The 15,414-nt window shown below is 37.1% G+C and overlaps 1 protein-coding gene across 6 annotated transcripts in view; it reads right to left on the bottom strand.

The window, feature by feature from the left end:
- Positions 1 to 15,414, bottom strand: part of Srek1 (splicing regulatory glutamic acid and lysine rich protein 1) — a 32,646-nt gene that overhangs the window by 8,972 nt on the left and 8,260 nt on the right. Inside the window, exons 3-11 of one of the 6 annotated variants that reach the window (XM_076916251.1) lie at positions 13,983 to 14,594; positions 11,887 to 12,010; positions 11,476 to 11,600; positions 8,767 to 8,931; positions 8,142 to 8,320; positions 6,900 to 7,030; positions 5,960 to 6,074; positions 1,916 to 2,035; positions 1,292 to 1,600 (exon numbers count right to left, since the gene is read on the bottom strand). In XM_076916251.1, coding sequence (XP_076772366.1) covers positions 1,292 to 1,600; positions 1,916 to 2,035; positions 5,960 to 6,074; positions 6,900 to 7,030; positions 8,142 to 8,320; positions 8,767 to 8,931; positions 11,476 to 11,547 — 1,091 coding nt within the window. In that variant the 5' untranslated portion in view covers positions 11,548 to 11,600; positions 11,887 to 12,010; positions 13,983 to 14,594. The remainder of the gene's footprint in view (positions 1 to 1,291; positions 1,601 to 1,915; positions 2,036 to 5,959; positions 6,075 to 6,899; positions 7,031 to 8,141; positions 8,321 to 8,766; positions 8,932 to 11,475; positions 11,601 to 11,886; positions 12,011 to 13,982; positions 14,595 to 15,414) is intronic. The other 5 variants (XM_034523338.2, XM_034523337.2, XM_034523335.2 and 2 more) reach the window with 5 other exon arrangements.

The raw sequence follows: 15,414 nt of genomic DNA, 5'->3' as shown, positions 1-15,414 counted from the left end.
CCACAACATGACCAAAAATATCATTTGCAACCAGGGTGCAGTCACATGAAAAGGCTGTTTAAGCTTACTTCAATGACTGGTGTTACTGTTTTCAACTTCATGGTTCTGAGCCAGTTTTAACTACCACAGTCTAACAGTCTCACAACCTTGCTGGAAGGAGTTAATAAGGCGATAGATTCAAGTCAACTAAGAACTAGATTTGGCCTGTTATACCAGCACCCAATGAATACTACAATTAACTTTTATTGTATTTTAATAGGCTAGCGTGAAAAATAAGCTGTAAAATAACATTTTACAAACTAGGAATTCATTTATCAACTTGTATGCAATGAAAAACCAACTATAAAATTTACTGAAACATTTATTTTTAAATGTTTTAACAAGACTAGGCTTAACTTATCATCATAGAATCATCTGGAATAAGGGATAAAGGGTTTAAACAACTTTGAGGAAGATTCTCCTTTTGTAGTTGCTACTGTAGCAACATGCTGCCACCTGGTGGCAGTATATCTATTATTAAGTGGAAAAAATAGTCCTACAGGGGAAAAGAGCTAATGTTTAAAACAAAGGAGAATAATACTTAAACATCATACGCAAAGCATAATGGAAGTTAAAATTAACTTAGTTGACAGACAGGAATCACACTATGACTTTGGAAATCACATAATATGCTAAGATTTACCACACCACTCCAGAGAGACAACACAGTCTCAAAGGTCAACTATCACACAAGAATTTTTACACAGGCATTTTAAAAACATTTTTCCCATCATATAACTTTCTCTAAGAAAAATAGTAAGTAAAAATTAACCAGACTTAAATATTGCATTATAAAAGACAGCTAAGTGTTTCCAAATATTTCGTCCAGAAGGAGAAAAGTTCACTTGGTAATTAAGGGTAAATGTTACAACTAACTACTATGCTTGCAGAGAGTATTCTTTCTCCCTCAGTTAAAAATGTACCCATCAGTCACTCTTGGCTAAAGTTTAAGCAAGGTGCAGTGATAGCTCAGTCAGTTTGTCATGAAAGCATGAGGCCCCGAGTTCTGCCTCCAGAACCCATGTGGAAAAGCACAACACATGATTAACAGAAACAGACTTGGTAGCATGCATCTTTAATGCCAGTACCGGCGAGGTAGACAAACAGATCCCCAGGGCTAACTGGCCCATCAGCCTAGCCTACTGTGTCTTGGCCAATGAAGCACATCCAATGTTACCCTATGACCTCCACACACCAGCACCCACAGGCATGTGCACCTGCACGCACACACAGAAGTTATGTATCACCAAACCTGCTGGTACTACGAGATCGTCGTGATGCATTGTAACTTCGGGGTGGTGTTCTGGACTTCTTCTCCTTCTTCCGTTTTTCATCTGTCTCTTTGGATCTGTCTTTTTCCCGCTCCTTGTCTTTTTCTTGTTCCTTCTCCTTCTCTTTGTCTCGCTCCTTTTCATGGTCCTTTTCTTTCTCGCGGTCTTTATCTTTGTTTTTACCCCGTTCCTTGTCTTTTTCACGCTCCTTTTCCCTCTCTCTCTCCTTCTCCCTCTCTCTCTCCTTCACTCTTTCCTTCACCTTTTCTCGGGTATCTTTTCTCTTGTCCCTTAAAAAAACAAACAAATACATTTCTGGCTAAAATCATTCTCTCTCAAAAAGCAGAGACCTCTCTTTCTGCACAATTACCAATAACAACCATCTGCATTGACTACAGACATTAGAAATGTCTGTCTACCTGAGGTGTGTACCTAAGGTGCTAAGTGGACAATCAGCAGGCTGAGGTGAACCACACTGGCCATATTTGCATCAGAGACAATCAATATTAATCTTAGACATTAAAGCAACAAGAAAGTCTTATTTCTAATAAACCCGCACCACAATTTCACATGAGTGGAAACAGTGATAAAATTTAAACTCTCACCGTGACCGCGACCGGCTCCTTGACTTCCGCCTCTCCCTAGACTTAGAGCGTTTCTTATGTGGGCTCTTGGATCTACGCCTATCTTTCTGTCTTGAACGTGACCTGTTATGGGATCTACTCCTAAAGAAAAATAAATTATAAAGATATCAAAACTTATTCTAGAATTTCAACTCCAAAAAAGCTAAGAATTCTTATACTCAAATGAGTTCATTTAGAAAACCTATCCTATTTATTAATATCTTAAATGACCCTTCTATAATGTTTTCATTATAATACCAAATTAAATTACTAGAAAGTTTACCAGCTATATTATGTTGTGTAGAACACAAAACAAAAATAATTTAATTGTTATTTTCTCTGTCAGAGTATTGTCAGAGACAGCTTTCCTTTTCACCAGAGCATCACAGGGCCCAAATCTGCAGACTATTCCCTTGGTCTAAGTTTTCACATCACAGATTGTCTCTAACTCCTGATTTCCTTTTAAGCTAGCTGTGATTCATCCTGAGGGTAGCAGGTGTAAGCTTCAACAGTTTCTGTGTGTTATGACATGGTCATGCGTGGTTTGTCATAACAAATATTAGGAAGTAACAAAGTTGTCAAAGAGCACATTCATAAGAAACATTTTAATAGTCTATGGAAGGACAGTACTAATGGTAGTGATAGCTTAATAAATGAAGCATGAGAAATCAGATTCAAACATCAGATGTGATGTCTTATCTTGTAACTCTAATTATAAAGAAACCTTTATTACTACGAAGAGAAACCTTTATTACTCTACTATTCCCCAGAAAAAACATACCTTGTTATTTCAATTCTGAGGAGGCCACACTGAAATAACTGGGTATATTTTTAGTGTTATTTTTTCATAATAAAATATCCTAAACACTATTTACTAAAATATAAAATAGGGTTGCCTGTAGCTCAATGGAAGTTTGTAGAAGATATAATGTTCTGGACTTGATTCCCAATACAATAAAAGGACGGATTTCCTTAAAGTGTACCACAACAGATGCACAAAGCTTAAATCCGGAAGTGCTGACACGTTTAGTCTGACAGTGTGGGTCCAAAAGGCACTTCCGCCACAGTGACTGACTGTGAGCTCTGCTAAGTCCCTGCTTTCTACCAGAAGTCCACGCTCCCCCGCAGTCTGAATCCCATCTATAGTTTCCAAGATTATCATGAGGACTCAATCAGATGATGTTTGCAAAATACCTTGTAGCCCCTGGCAGACTAAATGTTTAAATTAGCAGGTAAACTTTCATCTTCCAAAGAGGCCAGGGATATGTAAGCTTTCCACAAGATGCTTTATATACACAAAACTCATCATCATGGTTGTGGTTTTAATTACATTACTTATTTAGTGCATGTATGTGTGCGCAATGTGAGTATCAGAGTACATGTGAAGGTCCGACAACAACGTGTAGGGTGGGTTCTTGCCTTCTAACATGTGGGTTGAATTCAGGTTCCAGGCTTGGTGGAAATAATCTTTACCAGCTGAGCTATCTCAGCAGCCCTACTGATAGTCAGGTTCTAATAAAATAAATTAGAACAAACCCTACAAAAAAGGATTTTTTAAAAAAGACTGAGGTAGGCTTAAAGGCCAGAAGTAGCCCTAGGCTACCTCCAACTGCTAATAAAATCTTACTAGCAAGTACATTTTCACTTATCCAAAACTTGTTTATGTATAGCTCATTTTAAACTGTCTAGAAATTATTTTCAAATTAAATGGCAAACAGCAACCTAGCATAACACTGTATCAAAGCTCAACTGTACGTCACTTGTTTACATTCAAAAACTATTTCGTCAAGTCCCTAATCTGACCTGTCATGTCTATGTGACCTAAGATACAATAATCACAGAGCTGCCCTTCTTTCCCAACACTGACTCTGTGAAGGAAACAAACAGCAAAATCTGGGCAAAGCAAAAATATACTCCTCAAATCCTAGCCAAGGACCGTCCCTCCTTTCTCCCTCTTACCATCAAAGGAGAGGCAAAGGAAGGGAGAGGGATGGTGACCGCCAATGTCACCACTCCCTTTTTAATGAACACACATAGGAGCCTACCTACTTATAGGGTACGCTGAAAACTGCATATGTGCACACAAGTGTAGTGAGCAAAGTCACGTGACCCAACACTTAAGCATGTGATATTTATTAACTGCAGATTTTGAATTTCTTTCTTCTAGTTCTAAAATATATGATAAATTGCTACACACTATAAGCAACCTGTATGTTGTAGCCGGTGAGAACTTGCTCTGTTTACTATTAGTACTTTGGCACCCATTATCCCATCTCTTCTGCTCCCTGAGAATTGACTGGAACTCCAGTTTTAAAACTTTCATGGGAATAGTCTTCTGCCTGAGAAGCAAAATTCTAGAAACGTGACATTATAATCTACACTGCCCTACTAGGTCAGCTGGGGAGTGGAATAAAGTGTAGGACGACTCTTACAGGTCAAAACCCTCAAGTCTTATATCTTTAATGAAAGACTTCCATGCCTCTATTTTAGAGATAACTCATTTTCTCTTGTCATTAGCCTACCTGTATTTCAATATGCATGTGTAAAGGATATTGACCTGTATATTTGTGTGTGCACATGCATGCCAAGAGCCACTAATTTCTAATTTTAGCCTCTGATACATCTATGAAAATACATTCGCTAATAATAAGAACTGACAAATTTCATTTTAAACTCTTAGAGGAAGAAAACTACGTAAACTCAAAGACTTTAAAAGTGGGCAGTAGATAAAGTAGATAACTCAGTTATTGTCCTAATTTTTAAAAGCATGTAAAGTTTCACATATTATCAAAGAAATCATTGTTAATGGACAAATTTTAGTTTTTCTCAGCCTAAAAGCTTGGTTGTCCTTTACAGCCACTCAAACCGAGATTCAGGAGACCGAGTTTTTTTTATTACTCTTGGGCACTTTCATACTTCTCTGATCTTCACTGTCCTGTCAACATGTAGCAATCCATCATCCATCCATCCATCCATCCACCCACCCACCCTGGTCTTCACATTGCTGTATCTGTTCTACTTTCTGCTGTAACCTTGGTTCCTACTGCACTTATATTCTGGGTGATTTTAAAACAATGTCTTGCCATGTAGGTTTGGCTGATTTGTATGTACTGTGTACACTGTGCTGCTGGCTTACACTCGAGGGACCTGATTTTGAGCTTGCCAAACTAAGAGCTTAGAGACACCAAAGTCCCTAAAGAAGATGTTGTTAACTATCTATGGACCATACATTAAAGGGGGCTAGAAGTATAGTTTACAAAAGTCAAAGAAAAACTTCTCTATTTCCCTATCTCATCTTAGAATCTCCTTGATCATCACAGAAAAACTAGAGTGATGGTCCTTGTGAGGCTTCCCTTGAGACCTCCCCCTTTAGTTCCCATACTTTACACATGTATGCACGCATCTGTGCCATTCTGTCAAGACAGTAACTCAGCATACAACCCGGACTCACTACACTTTAGCCATAATTCTCAAGGACCTTCCAACCAAATCAGGACATGCTGCAATTTACACTCTGAGGTATCCTTTGCACCAAACACAAAGGAATTACATAGAAAAGAAAAAAAATACTGAAATTATGATCAAAAATAGGACTTGAAGACAGCACTGTGCCTGGGCCAGACGGCAGGCTGAGAGAACTGCAACCTGAACACTGTGGTCAGCATCAGCTTTCCTCAGAAAAGAATCAAACACTCTCTGCCACACATGTGGAAAAGGCTAGTTGGGGAAAAAAAATCAAGTACAAAACACATGCAAATAGAAAACATCTTTAAAACTAAGGATTATTGAAAATATTAAAAATTATCAATTTGAAGAAAAAAACTGCTTTCAAGCACACAGAAGGAGAGAAACAGGCTGGGAAGTACTGGTATAGCCAGAACTGCAATGTTTTCATCAGAGCAATCGTTTTTAACCATAAGCACAGCTACCAGGTAAGCAAACACTAATGAGATTTCTGAGTTCTCATACTTTGACATCTTCACTATTTGAAATACACAACTGAGAACATTGATAGTAGAGGCTCACCTGTGCTTTGACTGTGATCTCTTCCTTCTAGAATGGGATTTTGAGCTAGACCTGGACTTTGAGCGAGTGTGGGAACGAGATCGACCGCCTTTCCTCTCATTGCTCTTTCCAGACTCTGGGAGGAAAAAACCACTTTGCAGCGTAAGCTCAGAACAATTAAAGATCCCAGTTAATAATTAGGCACAAGTGGAATATACCACATATAGTGCAAGGGGCCTACTCTCTGTACATCCTCCTCCTGTGCAATTATCCTTCAGAAACATCCAAGAAAGTCATTGCATAAACTCGTTGAGTGCAGCCACCCTGCAGCAGTACATATAAACCAGATGATTATAAACAGCTGTTCGTAGTAGTTTGTTGCTGCCATAACGTAAGATTAAACATGTCTGCAATTCCTATGACAGTGAGGCTACGACCTTCCTGCATTTTTGTTAGAATTGAACTAAATTCCAAGTATTAATGAGAGATAAATCACATAGACATTTTAGAGTGGAGTTTAAAGTATTTAGCAACACAAAAATTTCAGTAAGTTTCCCTTTAATCTGGCAAAGCTGACTGTTTTTTCTAAATTAGATGCCCTTTCTCTTGTCATAAAATTAAAACTTTGAGGGAAAGGCAACCTGCGTACATTTAACATTTTAAATATTTATTCTTTCCTTTTTAGCCTCACAGAAACACACACACACTGTGCTTTCAGCAAACCAAGCTCTGACCTGTTTTCATCGCGAACACGCACTGACTGTGCTGAAGTGCACCAGTTCAGTTAGGGCAGAGCTGGTCTGTGCTGACGTGTCCTGAGTAAGCCACTTACTATGTCCTGAGTCTCAGTCTTCTGATCTGTACAGTGAAGGAACTGAGCAGTGTAAGCCTACAACTCCTTGCACTTCTAAGAGTCTGTGGTCTTGAGACTATGTCCTATACAACAACACTGTGGCCTTACCTGGTTCAATGGCTGCTGAGATAAATGACTGAGCCTCCCGTACTCGCTTCATTACTTCTTCTAACTCCTTAGCTGCAGCCTGAGGTGTCATCTCAGGAGGTTTTACTATTGCATTGTTGGAGTGATTTATTCTAAATTAAAAATATTAGTATATCACAAACACACACCATAGTTTATAAAGCATGAAACAATTAAATGTTAGTATGCAAAACATGTTTATAAATCTGAGAATATCTCAACAGCACATAAGGAAATAAAAATAGCTAAATACAGAATAGCCAAGAGTAATCTTAGAAAACAATGATTAATCTCTCATCTCCACCTACCACCATTTTTGCTAAACAAAGAAACAAAAGCAAGAAAAACTAAATAGACCTTTACAAGTTTGCAAGTGCTTTTGTACATACCTTAGAAAAACAGACAATGCTGATCATCAGGATTCAAATGGACCACTTGTACTCTTAACTACATTGTGCTAATACACTACCTACCCCAGCAGGATGAAGGGGAAGCTACTACATGGCCACTTATTCAACACTGTCTCTGTCTGAGTCAGAAGTGAAGAGCATCTGGTAAACCTCCCTGATTAGGCAAAGTGGCTTCTGTGACACACACAGACACACCTGCGATGTCTATCTTACACATTCCACAAAGAAGACTGAGCACCCAATAACAACAGTGACTGATCATTAAGAGTAAAACCCAAAACTGTTAATTAAAAGATCCACGTACAAAACTCAAAACCACATTCAACTTAATAATCTGCATAAATTACAATTTCTGGACTTGAATATTTGAAAGGTCATATGAATTTTTTGCAAACAAGTATGGCCATGAGCAGATAAACTCACAATGTCTGATTTAAAACACTTCTAAATACTTAACACTATTTTCTTCCTAGGATTTGGAACTTACCCAAATTCTTATTATAAACAATTCTGCAGTTCAATTACAAGCTGCTTTTAATTTGCAACCATCACAAAACAAACCTGACTTATAGAACCATACAGAAACATGCCTGAAGCCACTATGTATCATATGCAAACAATTAACAGCCAACTACATATTAAACAAGAAAAGAGAAACAGGTCTTAAGGTTACAGTGTCATGCATTTCACTTATACTTAACAGTCTTCCTTTCCACAAATTGCCAATTACTAGTTTTTTTAAAAGCCTTAATTAAAGCAAACACTTTACAGCTTTTTCTAAGTCATTAGAATGTCTTTGTTGAAGATTTCTTACTTCAGTGGCCTGTCTCCAAACATAACTCCATTAAAAGCAAGGGCCCTTGGTACAGAATTTTGGTCTGCAAATTCCACAAAAGCAAACCGAGTTGGCTGAGTCTCATCACCTGCCATCCGAACAAACTTCACTTCTCCAACTTGTTTAAAAAATTCAAGTAGTTGATCAGCTGTGGTTGTCTGAGGAAGCAGAGTGACATTTTAATACAATATATATATATATACTTTGTTTCCCTTTTTAAATCAGGTTAAGTAGAGCAGTTAATTCTTGCAGGGGGAGGGGTATATTTCCTTTAGTGATGAGGCAGCTGGCAAGGTCCCCATGCTCCTGTCAATAACCCTTACCTATGCTTCTAATATCCAATCCCCATTAAACTTACTGGGTCCCAAGAAAGACACGAAAGTAAAAGAGGGCTAGCTGGGAGGAGAAGGGGGACCAACGAAGTGGGAAGGAGCCACAAGGAGCAAGGGGGGAAATGAATATGATTAAAATACGTGTGAAAACATCATAGTGAAATCCACTATATATGTTAATAACCATAAAATTTAAAAACAAGTAAATAATACTTTATCAATAGAACTTTTAAGAATAAGCAGCTACCACCACCCAGTTTCTTCTTAGTTACCTGTGAGTTCAAATTTCCAACATAAACTGTTCTCCTAATTTCATCAATTTTGGAAGGATCCACATTCCCCATAAGCGGTGGCTGTGGGATCTCTCCAAGTGTTGTAATATTTGGGTCCAGTGCTGCTGCCGGTATGGCTCCCAAACTGCTAAGTGAAACACCAAGCTACAAAAAACAAAAAGTAAACTATAAGGTAGTTTTCATTGGTGTCCAAAGCACTGTTCTCTAATCTTGCTACCAGCAAATTAACTCAGCATGACTGGAAGGAGAAAGGGGACTCCTTGCTTTAAGCTACATGTATCTGAACATTAGGTTAAGATAACAAACATGTTTTAAGTGCCTGGGTATTTACCTACCTTTAAACTGATACTAAAAATGAACAGTACTTTTCAGTGTTCAGTATAGTTTTATTCTGTGATTACCATAAACAGCATTATTGTACACTGGGTCAATGCCTCAGAAAGAAAGGAGGTTAAGTTCCTGGGAGCCTGTCATGACAATGTCCCTGTCCATCAAGCATTCAGTACAGAACTTTCTTGAGCCTTTCTGTCTGATGGTCCCTCAGTTAATATATGTTGATTCATCAACACTGAATACATAGCCAGCAAACAACAAATGAAACTTTTCTACATTTTCATCACAAATCTTTTTTTTTAAGCACTGTGTGTATGGAAAACTATCTAAAAAGCAAATCACACACAAAAACAGAATTCCAAAGAATATGGCACTAAACAGACTACACTCACACTTATCTGCAAAATGAGTACTGAAACAGCAGAAGATGCTTGGCTTCATCTGGAAATACGCACATCATGGGACTGCACTCATCATTACTCTAGAGTTCGTGTCCACTGCAGACAGTGAGTGATTGGGAGGTTTCAAAGCCTTTTACTAAGTGAGCAAATTCCCAAATAAGCATTTGCAAGTGTTACCTGTATTTTGGTCATTCAAAAACACCAACTGGGAGAGTTTATAATCATTACTACAGTATTTAAGTTTACTGAATTATTAATTTAATCCTTTGTTATCAGCACTAAGACTTAAGGCAGAAATGGTGGCAAACAACTGTAATCTCCACACATCAGAAGCAGCAGACCAAGAAGAGTTCAAGGTTATTTTCTCAGCTACAGAGCTGAAAGGAAGCATAGGCTACATGAGACCCTGACTGAAGAAAAGACCAGAAGGGAGGGAGGGATCGTAGTGAAATTAAACGGTCTGTTCAAAGTTACCAAGTGGTGATGTGAGGCATCAACATGAACAAAATAAAGCTGAAACAGACAAAAGTTCAAGAAAAATCTGGAATGATAAGCTATTTTTTATTTGACAATAGAAGGGAAAAAAAAACACAGAATCATCTTAAAATTTTAAATTTTACATTTATGTGTGCACCACAAAGACCCAGGTGCCTGAAGAGACTGAAAGAGGGCACGGTGTACCCTAGACGTGGAGTTCCAGACTCACAGAGGTGCTGAGAACCAAACCCAGCTCTTAGGCAAGAGCAAGTGCTCTCAACTTCTGAAGCATGTCTCTGGGCCCCTTTGGATAAGCTTTCTAGAACATTGATAGAGTCAGTGTTAGAACACTTACTAGGATTCATGTTCATCTTAAAGTCTATTTAAAGAAACACAAGTTCTGAAGATTTTAAAACATGTTCTGCATTTGGCAGAAGGAACCAAAAAAGGTTTTTAAAGGAAACAATACAATCATTTTCACTTCTTCTTGTGCTACTCCATAAAACTGATCACTGACAGTATGTGCAAATATTTTGTAAATGACTAAAATTTAACAACTGTTAAATAATAGCAGTTTCTAAAAATGAAAAAACAAGTTTACAAAACCACTGTCACTTACTCGTCATAGTGGCCAGTCTAACCTTTTTTAAAAACGTGAGGTCATGTAGCTTTTAATCAGCTTCAAAATAAAATTCAAATCCCTTTTTACGATCTAAGCAACACTATCAAGTCAGTGTCCTAAACACCTAGTTCTCTCCCTTCGCTCTGTTCCAGCCACACTGAGCAGCACTGCTTCCTCAAGCACAGACGTTCAATTACAAATCGCCTTGCTCCATGGTCTCCCACAGCAGAATGCTGTACAGATTCAATGTGTCAGAAGCCAGTTCTATAATCAGGACAAACTGACCACCACAATCACGAAGTTTGCACATACCCTATAAAACACTAGCAAGTTAAGAAGTCACAGTCCTTACCTGGCAAATGGCCCTCCTTTAAATGGAGTATGACTAGAATCTTTTTTACACAAAAACCAAAACCCAGTAATAGTTATAGCTTTCCTTCACTGAGAAATCACAAGATATTAATTACTGTTTAATTGTAAAGTAATGTAAGGATTCTGTCATGTTTTTGCCTTGTCCCAGCTTCTCAGACATCTCTGAAATGCCTTTTCCATTACCAAAGTTCATCTCCCCTAAAATGCACTTAGTCCTTCTGACCCTCTTGAGCTGGGAAGTGATCTTGGGCCTCCAAGTCTGTGTGATCTAAAGCACCGAGCTTCCTATCTGAACTTTCAAATGTGAACAGCCCCCAGTTATTTCAAACCAATTCTCCAAGCAATGTCAATTGAGATGATGTGGGAAAGTTTTAAGTATGGATTTTGAATGGCTGCCACCAAACAAAACAAAGTAAAAATAATTTCTTACTCCTTACTCAATCTATTGCCTAGGTCAGTGCTCACACCATCAAAAGGACTTACACTACTCACTGCCGTCAGAGGACTGGAGGTCGGTATGGGAAGCAACCCTGCACCAGGCACTAGGCTTGTCATGGTTGGAGCAGGAGCCAGTAAAGAAAGGGCTTTGGCTTCTTCTGGGATTTTACCTGCAGAGGCAAGTTCCAAATATTATGGAAAGCAGAAACACCACACCAACTTTACACTATGATTTTACAATTACCCTTGCACTTAAAAAATAATAATAATAAATGAATCTATCTATCAGATCCATACAAAGAAACAAATAAGAACATAAGGCTTTCCTTTTACCCTGCTCTAGTAGGAAAAATAAAAGTGAGCAAAACTTCAAAGACTAACAATCTCATTAATGGAACATTATTTTAAAAACTGAATAATGTAGACAATTATTTAACACTTTGAGCTATGGGTCACCTGTACTGGAAACTTAATGTTCATGAACCAAACGATATCAAGCATGGACGCTTTCCCAGGACGCTGTTTTCGCGGTGATCGAAAGTTGTGTTACACATGACAACCGTTCGTGTTGGCTGCGTCACTAATAGCACACAGAACATCAGATACAGAAAAGAAGAACATTTTTTAAAGTTTAATCCCCAGAAATGGCAAATAACCAAATTAGTCAAAAAAAAAAAAAAAAAAAAGAAAAGAAAAGAAAAAGAAAAAAAAAAAAAACAAATATGTGCGAATTGAAATTTGCTCCACAATGAGTGTCTCTCTCTATCCTGTTACTGAAGCTACCTACTTGAGAAGCAAACAGTTCTGACAACCCTCCAAAAGACTCCACTCAATCTTACATAAACAGAAGAAAACAGAAAACTTGAACACATAATCAGCTTGAATTTAAAAAGGTCCATTACCCATTCATCAATAAGGCACCTCACCAAGTAATACCTAGAGAGAATCCAATCCCAAAGATGACTTAGGCAATTGATAAAAAAAATTAGGGACTGAACTATCAAAAATTTCCCTAGTCTCAGGAGACTTCTTAAAATACTAACTTTAGATGCAGTTTATGTATACTTATCCAAGAACAGTAACTAATGCTTACAAATGCTCTTCTCATGAAGCCTGTAACTATCTAACAGGAATAATATTAAAATCACCTTTTAATAGTAAAACCATTAGGAAAAAATGCCTGCAACTTAAAAAACAAAAACTTTATATTGAAGTTCATGATCTGCCATACTTGGTTTCTGAATTTAAAACAATTGACAAAAATTAAAACTTTAACATTTTTCCTATCTTCTAGGCAAAAAAAAAAAAAAAAAGGGGGGGGTGGGTATATTTCTCCAACTTGATTGCATATATAAATTACCATTTCTACTAATTCATTAAGAGTGTCTTAAAACTGCATTTTCAAAAATCACACAAGCTGAAATCTATGTGGTAAATTTTCAAAAGCATTATGCCTCATTTCAGTGGTAAAGCCTATTTACAACCACCAGATGCACAGAGATAAGTATCTAAACAATCTCTCCTGAAAGACCTCAAAGCATGGATGAAATTCAAGTTGTAATTTAAAATTTTAGATAATGGTTTTAGCTTATCTATAGAAAAAAATTAGAATTGCAGTTTAGTGGCTTTAGCAAATGCATACTTTCTAATTTTACAGCATCTAAATTTAACTAATTTAAAGTGAGATTATTACTTTAAATTCTGGAGAACAAATTTCTTCACATGCAGAATGCTAACAAGGTAAGCCTTTCAAATAAATAAAATAACAATGGACTACTTGTACTACTACTTATCTGTATATGCCCATCCATATACTATATATACTGTTTATATTAGTTATCACATTCGTTTCATCTATTAAACATTCAGTTATTTTTTAAGGTTTAAAACCTGAACCCCTTTGATTAATGACTGCCATCCTGAGGTATGAATTCTCTGCTTCAATACCCTAGTTTATTCATCTGAGTTGCAATCTAGTAATGTGCCAAATTTAGTATTATTTGTCAATAACCAAACCCAGCTATCTATACAGTATAGAGACTACACAGACAATAGGGTATTCAACATGAACCAAGCTCATTACTTAGGACTGTGAGGCCTCAGTTCTCTCTTAAGTAGGCTATCAGATTTTCCCTATCTCATGACAATAAAATCAGTAACTTAATTTAAGCTCAAACTATTGCTGTCTTAATCTATTAAAGATACTCTTAAGAAAAATTGCATTGTGCTATTTCCAAACTATAATTCTGTAAAAAGTGTCCTCTAAAGCTCCCCTAGAGCATATACAGAAGTGTAAAACAAGCAGCAGTTAGCATTTTCCCCAAACTACACTTCAAAGAAAACTGAGGCAGAGATCTCTCAAACCACTTTGAGTCCTCACTTCAGAATCCACTTAAAAAGCTAGTAACCTCTGAAGAGTTTAACAAAAAAATTCAAGCAAACAAACAAAAAAATGCATGCAAATAAATAATGAACAGTTTTCTCCAATTTCCCCAGAAGCAACAAAAGGCTTCATAAGACCAAGGTAATAAAAGACAAAGACCTCCCCCTACCTTCAGATGGTAAAAGAAATGCACTTATTTTCCTTGATGGTTTTATATGCCTACAGTTCTAGGGGAAGGACAAAAATTATAAGCCATCAGTTGTTTTTTATGAGAGATGTAGACTTGGGGAAAAATAAGCACTGAGCCCATCAGAAAATGTTTCTAAGATTCTCCTAAGTGTTTTAATGTTTGAAGATCAAAATGTACCTCAGCCACCCACAAAGAAGGCCTGAGCATCTTCACAGCACTGCACTCTAACTTACTGCAGGACAGTTTGGTTCATCTCAAGGTTGAGCTCTGTTAATCATTCCCCATAAATTTGCAACATATTACAATCTCTTAATGGAATACCATTCACAAAGAACTGGAAAACCAGCTCATTAAGTTAAAAGTGAAAGATTTAACAAAACAAAAACAAAACAAAAAAAAAAAGGGACAAAAGAAAAAGAAATAAAATTAAAGCAAAACAATAAAAACAGAGACAGGGCGTCCATCTTCTGCGGTTCAGACTCCGATCTCATTTCCCCAATGAAGGTTTCACTTGGCGGCAGGTTTAGTGGCATGGCAAACAATGCCTAACTCAGGCAAGTGTAACAGGTCTGCCTTGGCCAGTCTAGTCATCTAATAATGCACAAATATCACATAGAGAAAACATACAAAACCAAATTAATAGTCAAAATCCATCTACCAGAAAATGTGGACATAAAGTTATGACTGACGATCAGGCTCACACCTGTTACGTTGATCTTACTTTTTCTAAATGTTAACATTTATAAAAAGAAATCTGAAATGCACGTAACAACAAGAAGGTCATATTTAGACAAGTATAATGAAGGTATATTTTATTCAAAATGGAACATTTTATTAACAGTAGTTCCTGTTCAATGAGTATCAATACCACTTTTCTACCCACTTCTCACATTACTGTCTGAACTAAAAACCAACAAACTGAAAGAAACTGAAGTATCTTGTAAAATGTTTTCTATGGCCTTTCTCATTTACACCACGATGCTGCTTCCTTCTATGGTGCTGAAGCATGCAGCGAGTCAAGTGTCCAGGGCATACACAGCCCCGTGCACCCCTCTGAGCTTCCTCCACTGCAGACTGGCTTCATTTGCTTCTCTCATTCTGCTCTCTTTTTAATATAACAATGCATTACTTCTTTACTGGAAGTGCATAATCAGACTTAAGAGCTGTAAAAGTCATAAGCTATATTTGAAAAACCTAATTAAAAAAATGTGTATCAGGTTCTTCCTGATATTAAAATACCTTAAGATATTAAGGTACAGATAAAAAAATTTGCATGTCCAAAAATGGTAACGTTTTCTTGCAAAATGGTAGCATTAAAAAATGCTTAAAGTTATAGCTGACTGTTTTAATCAACCAAATAAAACAAACTAAAATAGAGACTCCCCTATTCTATAACCTTGAAAGTTACTTA

The sequence above is a fragment of the Arvicanthis niloticus genome, chromosome 19 (genome assembly GCF_011762505.2).
Source record: "Arvicanthis niloticus isolate mArvNil1 chromosome 19, mArvNil1.pat.X, whole genome shotgun sequence".
NCBI classification, from domain to species: Eukaryota; Metazoa; Chordata; class Mammalia; order Rodentia; family Muridae; genus Arvicanthis; species Arvicanthis niloticus.
This window is presented reverse-complemented; position numbering and strand designations above follow the sequence as displayed.